This window comes from Anarhichas minor, unplaced genomic scaffold, assembly GCF_050575085.1.
Source record: "Anarhichas minor isolate MPS153535 unplaced genomic scaffold, ASM5057508v1 ptg000039l, whole genome shotgun sequence".
Taxonomy (NCBI): Eukaryota; Metazoa; Chordata; class Actinopteri; order Perciformes; family Anarhichadidae; genus Anarhichas; species Anarhichas minor.
In genome coordinates, this window is record NW_027466485.1 from 385,888 (window position 1) to 407,605 (window position 21,718).

General features: G+C 43.6%; 2 protein-coding genes across 2 annotated transcripts in view; one reads left to right on the forward strand and one right to left on the reverse strand.

The window, feature by feature from the left end:
* The window catches only part of LOC142967861 (calcium-activated potassium channel subunit beta-2-like), a 96,869-nt gene extending 84,205 nt beyond the window's left edge, over positions 1 to 12,664 (reverse strand). Inside the window, exons 1-2 of the mRNA XM_076107465.1 lie at positions 12,489 to 12,664; positions 7,628 to 7,713 (exon numbers count right to left, since the gene is read on the reverse strand). Coding sequence (XP_075963580.1) covers positions 7,628 to 7,713; positions 12,489 to 12,664 — 262 coding nt within the window. The remainder of the gene's footprint in view (positions 1 to 7,627; positions 7,714 to 12,488) is intronic.
* Positions 1 to 21,718, forward strand: part of LOC142967850 (F-box-like/WD repeat-containing protein TBL1XR1) — a 38,940-nt gene that overhangs the window by 12,527 nt on the left and 4,695 nt on the right. The window contains exons 2-15 of the mRNA XM_076107454.1: positions 2,519 to 2,583; positions 14,356 to 14,457; positions 16,165 to 16,310; positions 16,400 to 16,625; positions 16,883 to 17,015; positions 17,418 to 17,559; positions 18,272 to 18,335; positions 19,265 to 19,362; positions 19,498 to 19,558; positions 19,648 to 19,769; positions 19,956 to 20,030; positions 20,534 to 20,661; positions 20,913 to 21,078; positions 21,604 to 21,705. Of these exons, the coding sequence (XP_075963569.1) occupies positions 14,400 to 14,457; positions 16,165 to 16,310; positions 16,400 to 16,625; positions 16,883 to 17,015; positions 17,418 to 17,559; positions 18,272 to 18,335; positions 19,265 to 19,362; positions 19,498 to 19,558; positions 19,648 to 19,769; positions 19,956 to 20,030; positions 20,534 to 20,661; positions 20,913 to 21,078; positions 21,604 to 21,705 (1,521 nt within the window). The 5' untranslated portion in view covers positions 2,519 to 2,583; positions 14,356 to 14,399. The remainder of the gene's footprint in view (positions 1 to 2,518; positions 2,584 to 14,355; positions 14,458 to 16,164; positions 16,311 to 16,399; positions 16,626 to 16,882; positions 17,016 to 17,417; positions 17,560 to 18,271; positions 18,336 to 19,264; positions 19,363 to 19,497; positions 19,559 to 19,647; positions 19,770 to 19,955; positions 20,031 to 20,533; positions 20,662 to 20,912; positions 21,079 to 21,603; positions 21,706 to 21,718) is intronic.

A 21,718-nucleotide genomic window follows, 5' to 3' on the forward strand; every position in this document is an offset into this window, starting at 1 on the left:
GTGCCACCCCTCCTTTGGGTGGGCTGAGATGACGGGCCGGTGGTGGCAGCAGACTGGCCGCTGAATACAATCATGTGGCTATAAAGTTTGTAGTTTGAAGAAGTCTGAACCCGAATACCCCCCAAACACATCACATCAACACAGCGTCATAGAGAGCGGAGCGTCTTTATTTGTGATGGTATTGAAAATCATACCGTTGGGATTCCTATATATACTGGTGTGCCGTAAAGAAATCGGGTAGCTATCAGCTGTGCGCTCGAGATCAGACTGCAGACCTAGCCACTGAAAAGATGGGTCAGGAGTAATTATCTTCAGACTTTTATACGATCTATATTGTGATATTTACTGGAGGGAAATGAGTATGAATCATGTACATAACTCCTCCTTTTGACTTCACGTGTTTCGTATTTCACGTTCGATCACAGAGATAACCACCAGCGTACAAACGTCATTCCCGTCATGCCAGGGCCGTGTCCTCCGGTAAGCCCTTGGCAACCCACAACACTTTCAGTGTTTCTCTGGCCGCACCCAGCTACTCCTGCTTGTGGTAATACTATCTCTGCCTTTGCACTGCAGTCTCTGCCACCACAGTAGAGAGAGGCAGCAGATACAGGACGCAGGGAAAGCATGACTAAAGGAAAAGGAATCAAGGTCAGGGGAAAAATAGGGAAGGAAGCAGTGAGGCAAGAGAAGGAGCCGGGAAACATTCAGTGATTTCCTGTCCACTTCTTAGTATTATGCAATCCAGCAACCCTCCATCACCACCGTAATAATTACCACAGAACTGAATCACAGTACGACCAAAAACGGGCTTCACAAAGTTAGTGTTGATTGCTTTACATTTACACACACGTGTTTATGTTATGGTGGCGGTCTGCTGTAGATGTATGCAGTGAACGTGTCTCCCTCTGTCCTCACGCTGAAGAGGTGACCCATTGTTCACACATTGAATGAGTGTCAGTCACACGGTTAGACATGTACGGCTGGCTGCTTCATGGCGTTGGTAAGAGATTATATTACATTTTATCGAGTTTGTCACGTAAACATTGTACACAAGGTACCACAGACAGGGATTTATGCACATACAAACAGCATTTAACACAAACTATAGACACATCACCATTGCTTTGCAAAGAAAAAGAATAATAATAAAATAATGAAATCCACAAGCAAACAGACAAAAGATAATGTGTATGTGTGGGTCTTCTTACATTCTGTCACAGTGACACATTATATCTGTGTAAGAAAATGTGTTTGAAAGAGGACCAATGAGGATGTCCCAAGCATCTACAGTGGATTCTCGCGCTTTATGAATTCCAGCTAATGATCTTTCTATGAGAGCAATATCCCTAAAATGATTGAGCCACTCCCTCATCGATGGGGGATCAGGAGAGAACCACGAGTGTAGTACGGTTCGCTTGGTGCCATTTAAACCGGCAAATATGTCTTTTCTAAGCTAACCTGGAATTATCACTGAGGGCGGAGTCATCGTTGAATTAACAATAAGGTTGGCTGTTTTGGAATAAGAAATTCCAGGATATTTTCCAGAAAACATGGAGGTCTGTACCAACAGAATTATGTTATGTGTGAGCTTTATTTTGAAGGCCCATTTGAAGGTATGGTGTCATATCATTAATGCACAAACTTATAGTGAATGAGCTGATGTGCTGGTTTTTTCGATGAGATAAATATGTTAGCCCAGATAGTTTTCCAATTGAGCTCAAGGCCTTGTCCCTGAAGGTCACGCTTCTGAGGCCTCACCCCCAGAGTCTTGGCACTTTTCGAGATGAAATCATTGTAAATGGTGGACACCAATCCAACCCAAGTGCTTAGTGGATGAGAGGGTAAAGGCCAATCCCACAGAACCCTGTATTATTTTACATTTTGATGATTTTTACCGACGTAGGTACAGGCGGAGAGAAGGTCTCCTGGTCCCTAGTTAGTGACATACGCATTAAAATCTGCTTTAAAGTTGCCCCGTGGAGTAACGCAGTTATGTTTACATTCAACGTGTCTCACTACGAAGCATTGTTTGTGTCGTTGAGGCCTGACAAAGATCACTTGCAGAGTTTATAACCAGCACTGTTTACATCCGTTGGCTCGATAGCTGCTCTCTTCTTCCCTGCCAGCAGGAATCTGTGTTGCATTGTGCACACCGCCTCAATAGAGCTGCAACCTTTTATAACATCTTTGACTTTTCTTTTTTGATACAAAAATTAAAATTTCTTGTCTCGTTCATTCAGGAAATACCAAATATATGAACCTTCCAGTTACCTTTTGGAGGTCTGTCAGAGATGGATTGTGTGTTGAATCCTCTCGTACAGTGACTTACCATAGAAACTCCCTGAAGCTTTGCTCGTGTTTCGGTAAATTTGAGTGTATAATTGCTGTCTTTTTAAACGTACGATGTGACCTTTGAGTTTGGAAGCAACAGTAACGCTGATTTCCAAATTACTTTGTCTGTCTCTAATCTAATTGAAAAGCCCCTGACTGTGTCTCCTCCCCCTTGTTGCTGCAGGTTCTCAGCCCATGGTACAAGGCCCTGACTGAACATACTGGTGGGCATACAGACTTACTACTGTGGTGAGTGATCCATCTGTGAAATGTTTCCACCTGCTTATTAACATCATGGGTCATGCAGAGTCACAGCATGGCTTTTGAACAACCTGTCATTAGTTCATGTTGTCTGATGTTTGTGAAGAACATTAACGTCTCCCTTTCATGAAATCTATACCCGTGGAGATTTTCCCACTGAATCTATCTCTTTGAGTATGCTTGCATTTTTAATTGCCTTCATTATCTGTGATCATCTTTTTGTCACTTTATTTGAGTTAATGCACAGTATATTTTCTGTTCCAGTCAGGAATGTAGCAGATCTGTTGCACGTTGGTGGTTCACATAATCACCTCTACAGTCTAATGCAGTTCACTACTGATGTTTCACCAACAGTGAAAATCAACATGTCTACTCGGGGCATTTTCAAACCCATAATTAGTTTGCTCTGGGTCAAATTGGTGAATGCGTTTTCCTTTCGGGCGGTTTCTTCTTCCTTTTTTTTAGGATACGTCACCCATTGTTTAAATGTCTGAGGCCATGTCAGGAGCGAGAGAGTAAACACAGGAACAAAGTGCCAAAATATGAGGAAGGCAACGTACTTCACTGCTACTCTGACAAGACCTCTATTCATTCTCCGACTAGCCCTGACTAGTGTGCCGCAGTTTTAGGTCAGGTCGAGGTTGGAGTCTCTAAAACACAGAAGTGGTTAGTGTTAGTGTCTCCCCCCCCCCGCCCCCATTCGGACCACATCTCCCATGAACCCCGTTGCTTCCTGCATCCCTTCCTCTCCCATGTGTCTTATTTTACTGAGGAGAACAAACGTGTTGGATGTGAGTTTATTTTCTGCTCTTGAAACCGTCCGTGATTGCCAGAAAGTTTGGTTTCTATTGAACGAACGTCTCTCTCTTCCTGTTTTGAGCTGCTAAAGAATCCAGCAGATTTCCTGTGAACACTACTCGGCACTGCACAATGTACAATGCAGGACGGGATCCATAGAAGCTCAGTCTCCACCGTGATGGTCATGTTTATATGCACTTGGATAGCCAAGATCTTTCTGCCCGGCTTAGTGACATTGTTCACTTGGTTCTCTGCTTGAACCGAGATGCTTTGCTGTGACAGCTTCCACCCATTTCTGCAACTAGCTGTGTTAATGTCAGGTCAGCCACATTGGAAGGCTTTGTTTCCCTCGCTGTAGAGCCCCCGGCTCTTTGTTTATTGCACTCATGATGCTATAACGCAGCACAGTAGTTCTTAGTCATCCACTGTGTTATTTACATAAACAGCCTACAAGCATGGCTGCACAGCTCCCATTTTCACAGTTTCAACGGTCAGCACGTAAATTCAAGAATCTGGTCTTCTTTGCAAATAGCGCAGGAAGTAATGGTCTATTGTGATATGTATATATGATATGATCATTTTTTTTTTTTTGTCCAAAATGACATTAGTGCACTGAAACATTAAACTTCATTGGGAATTAAATAATTATACATAAATATAAACAAAGGGCCAGTCGTCAAAAGCCAGGTGCTCAAAAAAGAAGAGAGAAATTAAAAAAGAAAAGAAAATGAGCAACCATTTCCTGACCTCTCATTTGGGGCATGTGTCGAAGTTTGTTTGTACACCTGGACCGAAGCAAGATGGCCTGATGGGCGTGTTTACCGAAACATGGCTTGCGATTCTGGTCTGTAGCCGGTTTTGAATGTTGTATAGCGGTGATCCAAAGTGTTAAAATTCAGTTTGTGAAGCTCAATATTGTAGCAATAGCGACGGCCCACGTTTCCCATCACGTTGGCTGTTTTGTGTTCCAAAGTGCATGTTACCTCTTGTTAGTATAAGGAATGTGCCTTTTCATTACATGCTGGCTTATGTTGTAGTTGTGATGGTTTGTGGTTTTAACCATTAGTGAGGCGGCTGTTTACTTGACTCCAGCTGTGTTTTGCTACTGAGACTTAACGCTCGTGTCCCATGTGTTGAAACTGGTCTGGGGTTCAGATCTCTGGGTGCTGCTTGCTACAGTATTGTAAGTCTGAGCTCTGCTAACTATGTGGTGCTAACATTTCAAATCTTTTACTGCGTTATATCATGTCAAATAATTACACTAATCGGACAACGTGTACGCCGTTGTTGATTTTTATAGTTTATTTCTGCAGCAAAGAAGTCTTTGTTTTGAAATAATTGAGCCCACAGTATCAGTGCAGCAGTTTTCCTATAACATAGCTTGTATGCGACGTCTCTTCCACTGCCCCCATTTTCAAAATATACCACAAATATTTCAGACATTTCTCTAGCGTGTCCTAAAGGAAGCAAAAAACATTGTCCCTGGTTAACCCTGAATTACAAAACCAATTTAGTGTGAGAGCGTGGAAGAAGCAGGGAGGAATGAGGAGGCAGAAAGTGAGATGGTTGAATACAGAGGAGGATAATAGTGAGGTACACAATTACACGTCTTATAGTGTAGTAAGAGCCCAAAATTAGCCAAATTTAGATTTTGACTGCTGCATGGTTTAGAGACAGGATTTGTTCCTACATATTCTTAAAATATTTCTTGAGTAAACTTTGTGAACCTTAGAGGATCTGACTTAATAAATATCTGACCTGCTGACTCGGCCAGTTTTTCTAATAACTGTAATTGACAGCAAGGCTCCAGACTAACTTGTTTTTTTTTACACTACTCTAACATCTATTTTATATTGCTGTGAAACATCGCCTTTAAACAACTATCTATGCAGAAGAGCCGGTCACTGATTACTCTGAGCAGCATGCATGGGAATAACTGACAATATAATAAGTGTCTGATTAAGTTAGTTTTTAAGGTTGTTCTTCACTCGCACTGAAGAACTTCCCCACCGACATGTTCGATGCCACAAACACGTTGGTAGACAATGAAATTATTTTTCTATCTGTTACTTATTCAGTCTCTCTTTCAAACTCTTACACCAGAGTTGGTGATTGTTGGAACAGTGGAAAGACTTCAAACAGTTTGTTTCATTCTAGTTTGTTTTACAATGACCAGCAAGGTGAAGTTATTGTTTCAGTCAGTGGTGTGTGGCAGCTTCAGGGCTGTGGTGGGGAAGGGATTTAGCTCGTGGTGGTAATGCTTTTTTACTGCCCTGTTTTTGCAAATAACTTCATCTCTCCAGATTTTAGTGCGATATAAATAGGATTTATTGTTGGGCTATGCCGAACACAGAAGAGCAATGAAGCGCAGTGTTTATATTTTCAGATGAGACGTTTTGGATGCATCTGTTTATGTTATGAAATATAAGTAAAAATGTCGGCATGAGGCATGCTTGCTCTGAACTGAAGGCTGAATCAGTTAGTGAGAGGACTGACTTGTATGTGTATTCATTTCTCCTCCTTTGTTGTTTTTCTTCAGCGCTACGTGGAGGATGTGACGGTTGGTCTTTGTCGTATTTGTCCCGCCCCTCTTCCATTGTGATTGGGCGGCTGGGTAAAAAGTGACAGTGACGAGCACAGCTCATTGTCTTTTCAATATTGCAGACTTGCGACAGCCTGAGGTAGCTTTTAGGAGCGCAGATTAATTGTATGTTAGGTGTAATAATTGTCAAAATCTCTTCGGCGACAGTTGTGACAGGAGGCCCTTTGTTTTCAGGGTGTCCGTCCGTCACCTTCTCATAAACGCGATATCTCAGGAACTCTGGCAGGGGGTTTCTTTAGATTTGGCACAAACGTCCACTTAGACTCAAGGATGAACTTATTAAAATTGGGTGGTCGAACTGACCTCACAAAACATATTTTTGGTCTACCTCAAGAATTTGGATGCTAATTATGTTAATTTCACACAAATGACTGTTGATTGCACCTTTCCTGCTGAAGACAGATGTTAGCTGGTTTTTATCTTGCATAACTAATTCACCGTTTATTCTATTTGTAGTTGTGTTTTTTGTTTTCTCTTGTCCTCTTCTTCCTTTCAAAGGAAGTATCTTTTAAACATTGCATGGATCAGCTGTTCTAAGGGGTAGTTTTTTAGTGACAGACAATAATGGGCTATAGGAGCCAATCAGATCAACGAACAATACACCTTTGATGGGCAGAAAGGCATTTGACAGTTTGCAGTGAACTTTAATGATGACATAAGCTTGGAAAATAAGGCCCGAGTTGAAAACTACTTCTTTTATCCGACAGAGTTCATCAAGGAGCTGAAGCTTCAGTTACTCTATTTGTGCACACCTCCCACCCAACCTATGACCTCTGACCTGTTAAGTGTCTACTGACTATCTGCAGAGCTTGTACATGACGAATACATTTTCTTTTTTTTATGAACAATGCTTCCAGTAAGCCATATTTGTTTTCCTCTGTATAAAAGTGGTCACTGTGCGCTTACACAGGTGATGGAGTTTGCCACATCTTATTCTAACCCAAGACTCCAGCTTCACTCACACCTAGCCGAGGTCAATAAATGGGCTCATCGTGTTTGTCTGTTGCTGGAAATAGATGCTCGTCGGGTTCTTAGGTAAGGTTGTGTGGATTAACGGCTTACTACAATAAAACCACTCTCAACAACTGAAAACAAGGCTGTAATCTGGGACCTCACCACCGTGTCAAGCCTGTAGAATAATGATAATAAGTACATTTCATCAGCATCTGTTGGGTGGGCGTGATAATATGTTGGGCACTTATAGATCAATTACCCAAACATAATTGAAATTAGTGTCAGCAGGTATTATGACATTAGTCTAGGTCAACTAATACTTTAATGATTTACGGCCTGATGATAATTTGTTCCATGCTCAAGCTCAAGCTCAACCTAGCTCTAGTTGTAGTTTTTAACTGTAGTCATGTAGTCCTTTGTTTATGTCAGGGATTGGAGTGTTTGTCCATAGAAACGCGTCTCATCCTCGATGTTAACTAGTGAACCCCTGGACCATAATAGTTTAACTCAGTAGTGCATGTCCGCTTGCATCTACTGTGATCTAGTCCGTGTCCATCCAAAAAAATTCTTTAAGTGATTGGGATTATGAGTTCGGCGAGGTCTTTTTTTTAATCCGAGCGAGCACAGGCGGCGTCTCTCAGCGAGGTAACCACGGTTGATTCTGTGGCCCTCACTGACCCGCTGCCTTCATGGACACAAGCGGCCCCGAGCCGGTATAGCCGCCCATGGAGCGAGACTGGCTGGCGAGGCCCACGTGCTGCCATCTGTCAGCGACAGACAGCTCGTCTCGCTGACCTCACACAGGCCTTGTGAGGCAGAGCTAGGCCTGCCAACGCAATCTGTCACTCCAAGAGACTAGTAACCCTAGAGGGGGGAGGGGAGAGCCACACTGTTTCTGTTGTCATTGCACCTTATACAACTCTGGGAGTAAAAAAAAAGACTTGACCGGGACGCACAGTGCTGTCATTCAGTATTGAACCTGTAACTTGTAATGTTTTTTATTTAATATTAATATCTGTACGAGTAAGGATTGGAAGTAGCTAAAGAGTTAAACTGCTATTGTTCCCTAGTCTTCTGCCACACAACAATAACGCAACAATGAGACATGATATGATCGCTGACTTAAGTTCCCCAGATAATCAGTTTAAATCTGTACATTATCCCAGGTACAAGGGACAGCGTATTTAGTTTGTTGCCTAGTTGTGTTCTAACTTTGGGGACCAACGTCTGTAGAATATTGATTACTAGCAGATAAGCAGCTTCACCTTCTGGTGCATTTTTACAAATGTGTTTTATTTTACTGTGAGAGTGCAGGCCATATTGATTTTGGTTTTTACACACGTGTGTATAGAATCCCCCCGAAGAGAGATTTATAAAAGCCAACCCATGCGGAAGTATGCGGTCATACAGAGATGGCCATTTAGCAGTGGTGAAGGAGATTTCAACAGCCTGTAATAAAACCTACTATAATGGTATACAGTACCCAGCTTCTTCAGGCTTTAGTTTCAGCTTGGAAACAAGGTGTGACTCTAACTGGGAGACAGGACAATGTTTTAGAGTGAGAGACTATGATGAATCCCCGCTGCCTGAATTTCCCTTTTTTTTTACTGCTTTCCGAGGACGAGCCCACACCGTCAGGCCTCAGACAGTTCCTGTAGGAATAGGAATGAGCCCCATTCCCACCTGCAGAGTAGAGCCAGAGCAGCAGTCACAGCGTGGCTCTTCCTTACCTATTGATGCAGTAGTCTTCAAAGAGCACCAAACCTACATGCTGGATATTGTTACCACAGACCGGGAGGGACAAAAGGACACCCATGGTGCAGTGAGACACAACAGTGTGAGATTTTCCTCAGCCATTTTTCAGAGTGCAAAGAGGCCCTTTTCACACATGCAGCCGGTACCAACATAACAAGAGACTGTTAGAGGCTGAAAGCAACCGTTCCAATTGTCAACATAAGTACATTAGTGTTGAGTAGAAAAGAATCAGAGTAAATTCATATGAGTTTCTGTACGTGGTTTGTTTCCATGACGTGAGGTAACGGCTGTGGTTAGGATGTGACGTCTCTCCTCCTGAGGCAAGTTCTCTGCATTCATTGCGGTTGTTGTTGAATTATTTCACTTTCAGCTTGACCGTGAGTGAGAGCGTTTGTCCACGGCTAATCTCGTGTACTGCTGCGGCAAACCTCATCATATTTTGGGTGTGCAGGACATCTCGCGGTTGCGGCGACTCACATTTTTTTCATACACCTTTTTATTGCCTGTTTTGTACCGTCATTGACTGCCTGCTGACTCCTCCTCCCCACTACTCTTAACCACTAGTGATAACACAGCAGAGGTGTGTCTCAGATCACCAGCTGCTGCTCTCCACCCAAAGACACAGCGGGAGGGAAACGGTTCGCTCACTTTTAGGCTACATCCGCACTACTACGTTTCCATTTTAAAACGCATACCGTTTGCTACGTTTACACTGAGCATCCACAATAATCGACGAGATTAAAAACGCTCCCGTTCTGTTTTGAAACTCCGGGGTTACCTCGTAGTGTGGACAGGCTGAACCACATACGTTAGGGAACGTTGACGTGGACTCCCGCATTCGCTACTCGATTGGGTCTTCGCAGTCACGGCGTGTCCTTCCCTGATTCGTCACGCCCCTATCACATGACCCTTTTTCCGGCCTGTTCAACCGGTGATTCGTTTCAACATGGATAACGTATTACAAGCGTTACTGGCCTTGTTGTCTATGCTAGCAGCTGTTGTGAAGTTAAATTGTCTGAGTATAAAGAGGAAGATCTTAAGTATCAAGCACGACCTTTTTATTATGAAACAGTACCATAATACGTTGTATTTTCTGTAACTAAGCAACCAATGTACTTCCTGTTTATACCGGCACCAGCATGCCCAGTGTACGCGAATAGTCACGTGATAGACGTTTCAGGCGTGCTACTGTGGACGGAGATCATTTCATAAACGATGCTGAAACACCGTGTGGACGGAGATCGGTTTCGTTTAAAACACATCAGTGTGGATGTAGCCTTCGTGTGTTGGACGGTGTGTCACGCTAACAGAACTACCAGTATACAGACAGCTCAGCAAATTTAATTTTGTCTTTGGCAAGATTGCACGACATGTTTTATACTCCAACTTCAAATCGATTGCATGCATGGGTCGCAGCTTGTTTTTGAGTTTGAATGGAGTGCGTTTGACAAAGCCTTTACAGGCCATCGGTGTCTAGACGGGGTGTTAGCTGACTGTGGGTCGTATTCATTCTATTACACAATAGTGTAGTGGTCGATGCTGACACACCCTTCTAGTTGGTGTATGTAATGCATGTACAGGCAGTAAAATCAAGCGCCCCTCATCCACTACCCTAATATCTGCATAATGCATCAGTCGTGCATGATATCACTGCAGTTGCTCAGATAAATACTCCGTTGATATGAAGTTAAATCTGTTCTGACAGCAAGTAGCACATATTGATAAGCTGTTGTGTTTTTTGATCACACCTCTTTGAGTGAGCTAAAGCCTCTGAGTGGGTCCCCGATCAAAGTTGTGTTAAAATTGTTTGATGTTATATCGTTATGATTGTGGTTATATTTATGTATGTGGAAAACGTAGGCCTATCTGAAAATGAAACCAAATATAATCTCAAAATCTTTCTTCTTTAAAAAATTATCTAAATCCCTCGTTTTTATGTTTATTTTTATGATTTCAACACGGAAATTTTGTTCACAATGGAGCTTTATCAGGGAAATAGAAATGGACGTGTGTGTGGTGAGTTTACTGCGTACTTTCAGATTCTAATGTGTCGGAGATGCACAGTGCGTACATATCAACATCACTGTTTGATTCCACATCCTGATTTTCTCTTGGTGTTGAATGATAGTCTTTGTGAGTCTCTTCCTCTTCTCTCATTACGCTGGGACTTGATTTAAGCTTGAGCCTACTGTACAGGCCAGTCTGCCACTGGTAGCAGTCACAAGGGGGAGAGGGAGAGAGAAGGAATGCAGAGACAGAGATTCCCTTCTCCACCCCCCCCCCTGTTCACCCACACTGTCAACACAGAGGAGCCTTGCTGCAGATTGCGGCTCCACAGCGCCACTGCAGTGGGATGGTGGTGGAGGGAACTGCAGCGTTGTGTTTACAAACCAGTGGTCCTCCCCAGGCAATGCTGCTGTCAGATGGGATTTGAGCGGAGGGTCTCAGTGACCTGTGACTCAACAGTCTGCAGGTTTTCATTTCAAACCAAACACAACAGCAGGCGACTCTCCTCTATACTCAGCCTCCCATCTTGTTTTAGGTGGATTGATCAAAGCTGCTGCTGTTTGAATCAAATAAATTCCTGCATGCACTTCAGCCAATACTCGGTTCAGATTACCATAGACCATGAAATGAGATGCATTGTCTAGATTATCTAGAGTAATGTTATATGTCTTGGATCCAGCCTCTATGAAGAACTTTTCTTAAAACAAAAAAGAAAAAATTTGGTCATGAGACGATTCCTTTGTGCAGTTTTCTGTGTTTGAGGCTCTGACTGGACAAGGCAGCAGTCAATAACATGGAAACGTCCTCACTCTATTTCACTGTTTGCTTGCTTTAAGAAGGCAAGATATTAAAACCCACTGTGTAGAATACAAATGAACAACAATTTTGGCACCTCCCGGTTGTAGAATAAAAAAAAGACCCATTGAAAGATCACAATGCACACTCAAAACTGTGCATCTGACTGATGCTGCTGCTTCTGCTATGCTGTGCAGACACGGTGTAAATCAATGGGCCTAGGGGTGTCATGTCAGTGTAATGTGAATGCGGTTGCTTTAAATTACAGTACGCTATTGTAAATGTGTTGAGTGATTTATGCCTGTTATAAGCTACAGCACATTGTATCGATATCGATCTTATCCAGCTTTGAGCTGGTTAACTGGCATCCTGAATAGATAGGGGGGGGGGGGGTCAAGGAGAATGAGAGCTTGGTTTCCCCCCACTTACAGTAATAGTAAGACCAATATTATAGAGTGTAGAGGTTTGTTTTGTGTAAATCAGCTCTAATAATATAATTGTATTCGGTATTAGTGTAGATTTTCTGTGTAAATGCTGCTTTAGATCCAAGTCCGCAAGAAACGTATCTCTGGAGCAACTTGTCAATAATTAGGTCAAATGTGAGGATGTTGTAGATTGACTTTACTCCATGTGTGGCATAAAGGCGATATAGCCAGTGTGTTTAGATTTGAAGTGGAGTTGTTGTAAATGTAATTCCAGCAGTGGCTGTCATACATTCCTATCCTAAACACTGCATGCTTAGTACGGAGCTGCAGTATTTGCAGCATGGAACTGTTGCTTGTAACTTAAAAGCAAAAGCAGCCCGTCAGCTGCTTACGATTTAATAATAGCTTTAGAGCACAGTGTTTCACGGGGTGGTAGTAATGGCTCATTTCAACATCACACAATGCCGCCGGTTAGCGTTGAGCTACTTATGTAGCAGTGTTTGTAACCCTCATCTCAGATGATCTGCATTATTTTGTCTGCTTGCTGTATATCTGACCCCTCAGAACGACCTGCTTGCTGACAGTTGGTCTTTATGGAAAACACAATCCCCTCTCTCCAGAAGGAGGGTCCGGGCACCGATAAGTGTCGCTGAGCCAACATGCTAGGGAACATCATCGCCTCTTCTTCTGCTGTCTCTTGAGTCAGGGACAGATCCCCAAACAGCTCAGCCATGGCAGCCTTATTCTCTTGCGAAGGTGATGCAACTGGCTCGAGTATGGAGTCTGCTGCTGCTGTTGTTGTCGTTGTTGTTGTTGTAGGTTAATTTTGCAGGAATAGCAAAAGGTGTTAGTGAGTGGACACATTGGCCCTCCCTTACTTTCAACAATATATTCTGTTTCCCTTCAGTTTATCATTAAAGCCACTGTTGGTAACTTTAATAAAACTTTTTATTGCAATGAGAAAGTTTGTGACCCGCCCGCCATGTTGAAAAGAGTCGAGCCAGAACCAGCCACCACTTTATCGTTTTACAGCTAAACAGTGGGCCTAGTTTGACAGTTTGATCAGGGTTTACGAGCAGTGATTGAGAGAGTCCTTGACTCTGATTGGTTGTTTTTCTTCGGGCACGGTGGAGGAACCTGATGGTTTGACAGTTAAGAGGTTATTTCTTAATAAAGTAAACTGTAGCTTTGACGATGAATCTCATCTTCTCCTCTAACTACCTGTGGAAAGTATATAACATAATGGCATCACTGTGTGAAATCTACATTTTGTAGATCATGATAGTTGGTCAGAAGAGCGGACTACTTCCCCCCCCCCCCCCTTGTGACATTCTGCAAATGTTAAGGTCACAGGGTCACGCTAAATGTTTTTCTGTGCCAGACTGAAATGGAATGTAACGTAGCGCTCACTGTACCCACGAGAGTGTTTCATCCACTTAACTGCCATTAAATGCACAGAAAGTCTGCTCTCCCTGGGAGAGGGGGGGGTGCAGACACTTGGCTCGAGGCATCACATCGCTGATTATCCTCCGGGGACATGTGCTGTGAGCCGGCCCTTGTTTGGGATCGGCTCTCACTGAATTTTTTAAGTTGTGGTTTCCTTTTTAGTTCATGAAAACCGCAGACAAAATCAATGTTGAGTCATGAACCCCTGACATGTGCTCGGATGCACAAACTGTAAAAGTCAAACCACAGGATGCGTTAGAATCCCCGCCCCCCCCTTGTGTTTTTTAGTTGATCATGTGTAGTGGATTGGTACCTTGTTAAATGATATGGAAGTAATTAGGTGGAGGAGAGGCCGCCTGGGGAGAAGGCTATTTGTTAACACTTAAGAAGCACAGTTGATCCATACATTACTGCACCTCCTGAGAAGTAGCGAGCGCTTAGTACACACGGGAGTTCATCCACATGTTGTAGTTCCAGTCAACACGACCGCTACTATGAGGAAATACAGCAGCTAACCATAAGCTACCGTAAATCATTCATCATCGGCCTCTGCATTTGCGTTTGAGTCGTAATCAAACAGCCTTAAGTTGAGGCTGTAAAGAGTTGTATTAAAGTTGAATGACACATTTTACCGTTCACCGGGTCCTCGTTGAAACTAATGTGGTGAAACTAGCGGATGACATCTGCACCTGGAAGTACTTTGTCGTTATCTCGACTCTGCTTGCGTTGTGATTGGATCTCAGTTTGCTACAGTTGTAGCTGGAGCTTTCTCTTTTGTTGTGACGATCGTGAGGTAGAAGTGAAGCATTCGCATTACAAAGTCATCTACCAGGAATGTGTGCTCGCATGTATTTGGTTCGCCGACACTGTGCCTTGCCGGGCGACGTTCCAGCAAACGATGCATAAATGATTTATTCATGTATGATGTGCATTGAGCAGTAGTGTTAATGACTGAATCTCTCTCTCTGTGTTTTCCAGGCTAGGTGTGTGCGTGCTGACCTCATGGTGTAACAGAAGTAAAGATGAGCATTAGCAGTGATGAGGTCAACTTCCTGGTCTACAGATACCTACAGGAGTCAGGTATCCTCCCAAGTCCTTATTATTGCTATCAATACTGCATTTTTTTCATCTTAAAATACTATACTTTTATTACCTTTTATTAGTCTTTTGCTTCCTTATCGATCTGATTTTTACATCCATTGTCATTATGTTTTTCTCTATTTCCAAATGTTGTCTTTTGGTTTAATATGGACACAAAGTCGCACATCATTTTAAATGATTGAAGGTCCAAACCATAAGCATTTGAGTCAATAACGCTGCACTGCAAGTCTGACCTACGGAAAACTAAATTTGCCAAAAGCGTCACCAAAGTCATGATTAGCGATTTGTCTTTTTAATCGATAAAACTGATTCAAAATTTTTTCGACACACCCGAAAATTGTGAATCAGAACGAATGAAGATTCCTTGATTTATACTTTGATAAAAAACAAAATCCCATTTCCATAGTTTACATGACGACAGAGAGAAATGACCGTCACTGCTGCTGCTCGTTATGTTGAAGTGTAAAAACATCACAATCAGTGCGGGTCAGCGTGTTTGGTGACAGGCACACTCTGGAGGAGAAGTTGTCGGGAGAAAGTGATGCCGTAAACACGACTGAACAGGTGTGTGTGTGTGTGTGTGTGTGTGTGTGTGTGTGTGTGTGTGTGTGTGTGTGTGTGTGTGTGTGTGTGTGTGTGTGTGTGTGTGTGTGTGTGTGTGTGTGTGTGTGTGTGTGTGTGTGTGTGTGTGTGTGTGTGTGTGTGTGTGTGTGTGTGTGTGTGTGTGTGTGTGTGTGTGTGGGGCCTGTCTGTCCACTACTTAATCAAACATAGACGGTTAATAGACTGGATTTATTTACCCTGAGAAGAGTGCTGAAGGCTGCACGAAGAGTCACTCTCACCCTCGCATGCTCTACATGAAGCTCCCGTGCACAGTACTGACCGTGGCACATTGGGAGTAAACTTGGGATCTGTTGGATGAGTAGCGGGGCTTTTTTCAGACGGACTAAAAACTTACAGAGTTGAAATGAGTCTCCAGATATACCCAGACTTTCCTGGCCTTTGTGTTTGACAATAACCTTTATCCAACTGCGGTGAGCAGTGTAAACCAAACCCCCATATCACTGCAGAGGAGCAGCCAGAAGGCTCCGTTCAGCTGCTACTGGTTACACGTGGGAATCAATGAAAGTTGTGCGGTCTGAAACTCACCTTCCTATGACTTGTATCATATTTATTGCTTCATATATTTTTGTTTAAGGCACAGGTGGCTCATGCAAATCAGAAAGTCCTGTAACGGTTGTGTTGTTCTTTCATTGAAACACAAAAGCTCAGCTGGGGCAGTTGGGGGGAAATTGGAGTTCCACATAGAGACCGTGTTTGTTTACCGAAAACATTTTAATTGTTGCATCACATTAATGGCACCACAGGTATTAAAGCATTTTACTGCATAGTAACCAGTACAAAGTCTGATGTTTTATGCATTCAATTCAAATATGTGTAAACGATGCTGGTGGGCAGTTGTAGCCAGAGGTCGCAGTGCAAGCGATCTCTTTTATAACCTCGACAACATACACGAGGACAGAATAACAGCAGTGATGTGGAAGGAACAAGATGGCTTTAAAATGTAGTTCTTAAATAAATCAAGAGGGAAGTATTATTTGCTGTGATATATACATATGCTGTTGCCTTCCAATAAAAATCTCCTCTCCTCTCCTGCCCCCTTCCTCCTGCTCTTTGTCTCTCCAGGGTTCTCCCACTCAGCGTTTACCTTCGGTATAGAGAGTCACATCAGCCAGTCCAACATCAATGGTGCTCTGGTTCCCCCTGCTGCCCTCATCAGCATCATCCAGAAGGGCCTGCAGTACGTCGAGGCTGAAGTCAGCATCAATGAGGTGGGACACAAACAATATAATGGATCCTCTCCCCTCCCCTCCTCCCCTCCACCTCTCCTCTCTAACTGGTTATTCCTCCCACGCTACAGGACGGCACATTATTTGACGGGCGGCCCATTGAGTCTCTGTCTCTGATTGACGCTGTGATGCCGGACGTTGTTCAGACGAGGCAGCAGGCCTACCGGGACAAAATGGCCCAGCAGCAGGCCGCCGCTTCGGCACAGACATCGGCCACCGGAGGCAGCATCGCCGGCAACGCCAAGAACGGAGAGAATACTGCCAACGGGGAGGAGAACGGAGCCCATGCCTTAGCTAGTGAGTAATACGTATACAGATAGACGAGGACATGCACCTGATGGTCAGGACATATTATTTTTGATCTTGGCAAGAGTAGTTGGATAAAAAATGGAGTTCTAAAGTGAAACTAGAGTTAAGATGGTTGTTTTTGTCATGGAATGTACATTTTAGTAATGAAGTTTATCTTTATATTGCATATGTTCGCTCACACAGAGGTAAAGAATTGCAACTCAATATCTTGATATCCTGTCTCACCCACCAAACTCTACGCGCAGACAACCACGCAGACCTGATGGAGGTGGACGGAGACGTGGAGATCCCCCAGAACAAGGCCATGGTCTTGAGGGGCCACGAGTCGGAGGTCTTCATCTGTGCCTGGAACCCAGTCAGCGATCTGCTGGCATCGGGGTTGGTCACCTTTCATTTCCTACCGTTATCCTCGGACACTCAGAATAGAGAGATGATAGGAAACAAGATGGAGAAATGAAACAAGATGTCCCCTGCCGGACTCGAACCCTTGTTGAATATGGTTCACTGCATGAAACATTAGTTACATTTTTTTATATGTGATGGTGCACACATTGCCATAATGTTATACATATAGAAACAAATATTTGTTATTGATATTGTAAGATTTACTTCAACCTATGACCAGCCGCAGTATAATGTCAGCAGTTTGATTGGGCTGAAATATGTCACTTGAAACATCAGTTAAACTGTAGATGGTATTGATAAAAAAACAGATTGAAATGGTCTTAAAAAGCTTGTCAAAGAGGAAACATGGCTCATGTCTGAACGTGTTTGTCTCAGGTCCGGGGATTCGACGGCTCGTATCTGGAACCTGAGTGAAAACAGTACGAGCTGCTCCACACAGCTGGTCCTGAGACACTGCATACGAGAGGGGGGGCAGGACGTCCCCAGCAACAAAGACGTCACCTCGCTGGACTGGAATGTAAGCACACCAACACACCTGCACATCACCTAACACGTGAGTCCATCTGCGTGGAGGCATTCATTTCAAACAAGGGACCAGCTCAGATGTGTACGAATGGTAGAAATCTCTGTGGAAGGGCTCCTTCACAGCCAAAAAGTACGGTTATCTCTCAAAGCGTTATCATTTTGAACATCTTCAGAAATGTACTTTGGTTGCTAATGCTTATTATTTCAAACATTTGAACACTTGACAGACGTGCATAGAGAGCAAAAACAACAGAACATTGCTTTGTACTTAATGTACTTAACGTACTGCATTTACGGTCCTGTGTGCACCAGAGAGGCAAATCGCAACAAATGCCTCATCACAGAGAAACTCCCAGAGCACCGTTGATGATGTCTAACAGTGGGGGATCATCAGAGAAAGACATTTTCCTTTAGTTCAGCCAATGGATTGTAAACCTGAGCCAAGGGGCAGAGGCAAGAGAATTCCTGGACATGCTGATGGAAAGCACACAGGCCTCTCTTCTAATCCCAGCTGAGTCCCAGGAAATGTTCGTTCAGCCTGGACTCCATGTTGCAAATTCTGCAAAAGACAACATGCGTCTGTACAGGTGTCCAAACGGGCTTTTTTTTTTTTACATGTTGAACCACTCGCTCTCTGAGCCACTCTGACACTCTCTCTCTCTCTCTCTCCCCCCCCCCCCCCCCCCCCCCACCCCGTTTGGCAGAGCGAGGGCACGCTGTTAGCAACAGGCTCTTATGACGGCTTTGCCAGAATATGGACGAAGGATGGTGAGATGTCTTTAAATCATTTAACATGAGACTGTATTGTTTACTAGGAAATCAAAGCAATATTATAGATTTAGGGCAACATTTAATATCAAGAGTTCTTGTATATTATAAAAGTGTACTTGTATACATATATTTATATATTAGCAAGCATTAGGGAATGAACATAAGTGTTGCTGTGGAAACTATCAATAATTGTTCTGTGGCGTTGTCATGTACTACGACCTGTGTGTCACATGGTTTCATTCATCTGAACAATGCTGCCCCCTAGAGGCAGGCTTAAATATGTCCAGCTGTGTGTTGACCCATTTTGGGTTATTTAGGTCCCTTGTGCATCAATAGGGGCCGTTCAGGATGTTTAATGTTCCCCTTTCCCATCATTTTTGGCTGTTTTAATGCATATGCATGTTGGTTAGGGTGGGAGTTTTTTTTCTTCTTTTTTTTGAAAGTTCAACCTTAACTCTTAAAACAAGTTTAAAATAAACGGTGTAGCCAAAATACAGACACTCGCAGCCATTCCAGCATAAAACCAGGTATTGTTATTGTATGAGGCTTCACAGCTGTGATGTGGACTCCTTTATGCCTTCATCCTGGTTTCCACTCAGGTTACTGCTGCTGTCTTATGGTGCGCTGCAGTGTTTGAGGCAATGCTTCAAAGTCAATGTTCCATTGGCATATTCCAGAAAAACCAAATGTAGCATTTAGTGTGCAGAAACTAATTCCATATTTGTGTTTTTCCTTCACCATAACAACAATGGTATTATGTAAAGAAACTCGCATTTAAAGGGTTAAACCTCTAAAGAATGACTCATTATTTGGTAGTTATAAAGACGAAAGCGGACAATTATTTTAATATATAATTGTAAAAGGTCAGTGGCTTGTTGTTATTCCAAATGTGATACTTACGTGTGTGTGTGTGTGTTGCTCCACAGGGAACCTGGCCAGTACACTTGGTCAGCACAAAGGTCCCATTTTTGCCCTTAAGTGGAACAAAAAAGGCAATTTTATCCTGAGTGCAGGAGTAGACAAGGTAAACCAGCTCTAAGTCAACGTGTTGAATACCTGCTAGCATGACCTCTCATGTACCGTTTTAATAAGTTGATCAAATAACTGCACTGTGTAGTCATTGTTAGCTCTAACTATACATGTGCATGTGTCCTGCCAGACAACAATCATATGGGATGCCCATACAGGAGAAGCCAAACAACAGTTTCCCTTCCATTCAGGTACAGCAGCATCACTTCTTGTCACTTAAGAATTATTTTCAAGCTTCGCATTTTGATCTCGCTAACGTCCGTCTTTCCGTCCCCCTCAGCTCCGGCACTAGACGTTGACTGGCAGAGCAACAACACGTTTGCCTCCTGTAGTACGGACATGTGCATCCACGTCTGTAAACTGGGACAGGACCGACCCATTAAAACATTCCAGGGACACACAGTAAGTGGAGTGTTTGTGTATGTAGTGAATAGGAAAAGGTGTTACTGTCACTGTTCACAGGGATATTTGGTCTAAACTGCTTTGGATGAGGGTATTTGTTAGCATTAACCTGGATCCAGGGTTAACATAAATCAAGATACTGTACATGCATCACAGACAAGGTCTCGCTCTCTTCTCTCTCTCCAGAATGAAGTAAATGCAATCAAGTGGGATCCCACAGGGAACCTGCTAGCCTCCTGCTCAGACGACATGACGTTGAAGGTGAGAGAGAAACCCGGTGAAACACAGACACAGTCTGAGACGGCCGCTATCGCTGCTACCATAAAGAAAAGTAATGATGAGTTAATGATGACTGGGGATTTGGGAAAGTCCACCTCAGTGGCACTTACAGGGGAAATTTGCAGCTGCGGCTAAATATTTATCCTCGTCCATAATGTCCTCTGCACTCATATTTCGGGAAGCCATTTCTGCTGTTGGAAACACAACAACAAGTTCTGTTTTTGAGTGACAGATTTTGAGTTCCCCATGCTCATCGAGAGGAAGATGCTATCCTAAGATTATTCCCGCTTTGCTCTGTAAAAAGCCAAACATCTTCTTCTTTTGGGCAGCCATTTAGTTCACGTCTCTTAGGGAGGAGGCAGGACGTGTGCGCGTGCGTGTGTGTGTGTGTGTGTGCGCGCGCTGACGGCTGCATGTTGACACACTTGTGATGTAATGATCAACCACAGTGGGTACAAGGATAACGTTCTGTGGTTTGTTTTCAGATCTGGAGTATGAAGCAGGACTCGTGTGTCCATGACCTGCAGGCCCACAGTAAAGAAATCTACACCATCAAATGGAGTCCCACCGGGCCTGGAACCAACAACCCCAGCGCCAATCTCATGCTAGCTAGGTGAGCGTCTGTTAGCCAAAGCTAACGCGTGGAGCAGTGTTTTGCACTCTGCTGGAGCCAATACAATCTGCACACGTCTGTCTTTAAGTTTTGAATTGAGCGCAGCAGAGAAGCAGAGTGCTTTACGTTTCCCTGGTAATCTAAACTTTGCACAATACTCTTTATAAGTGCACATTTTGCACAATAAAGCTCCATTTTCCGAACGTCAGCACCCCTTTAACCCCGTCTGTCCCGGTATCTTACTTCCACAGTGCATCGTTTGACTCCACAGTTCGTCTTTGGGACGTGGAGAGAGGCATCTGTATCCACACGCTGACTAAGCACCAGGAGCCCGTCTACAGCGTGGCTTTCAGCCCCGATGGTCGGCATCTGGCCAGTGGCTCCTTTGACAAATGCGTGCACATCTGGAATACACAGGTATGAAGAGAACAGGGGGGGGGGTGTGTGTTTGTGACCTTAAGACAGTGTCCGTACCTTTTTATTGAACGTGTCACTTCACTGATCCCTCTGTGCTTTCATTTTGTACAGTGTACGCAGATTTTAGGAATCATTTTTGTGCTGAAAGTGGTACTTCAAAGCTGCACCAACAAATATTAGTTATATTAACGGCTTGAATGTGTAACAAACCAAGAAACACTTTATAGTGTAAGCTTGTCATCCAATATTTTCCAGCTGCAGCATTTTTCATTGAACAAAGTTTTAATAAACCAACTGCAGCTAAAGAGACCGAGTTGAATGTTGGGCTCACGTTCACCAGGTGAACAGACGCTTAGCTGCTGCCCCCGTGTGGCCAAAAATATAATGCAACTACAGCAGTTTTAAGGCTCCTGCTGTGTTGTTTTATGTTTTTTTTTCCTTCCCGTAAACGGCCCAAAACCTAATATCTGTCTCCCCCCCCTCGTCTCCCCCCCCCCCCCCCCCCCCTCTCTCTTTGTGCTACAGACGGGCGCTCTAGTCCACAGTTACAGAGGGACGGGAGGAATCTTTGAGGTTTGCTGGAATGCAGCGGGGGACAAAGTGGGAGCCAGCGCATCAGACGGATCTGTAAGTACACGCC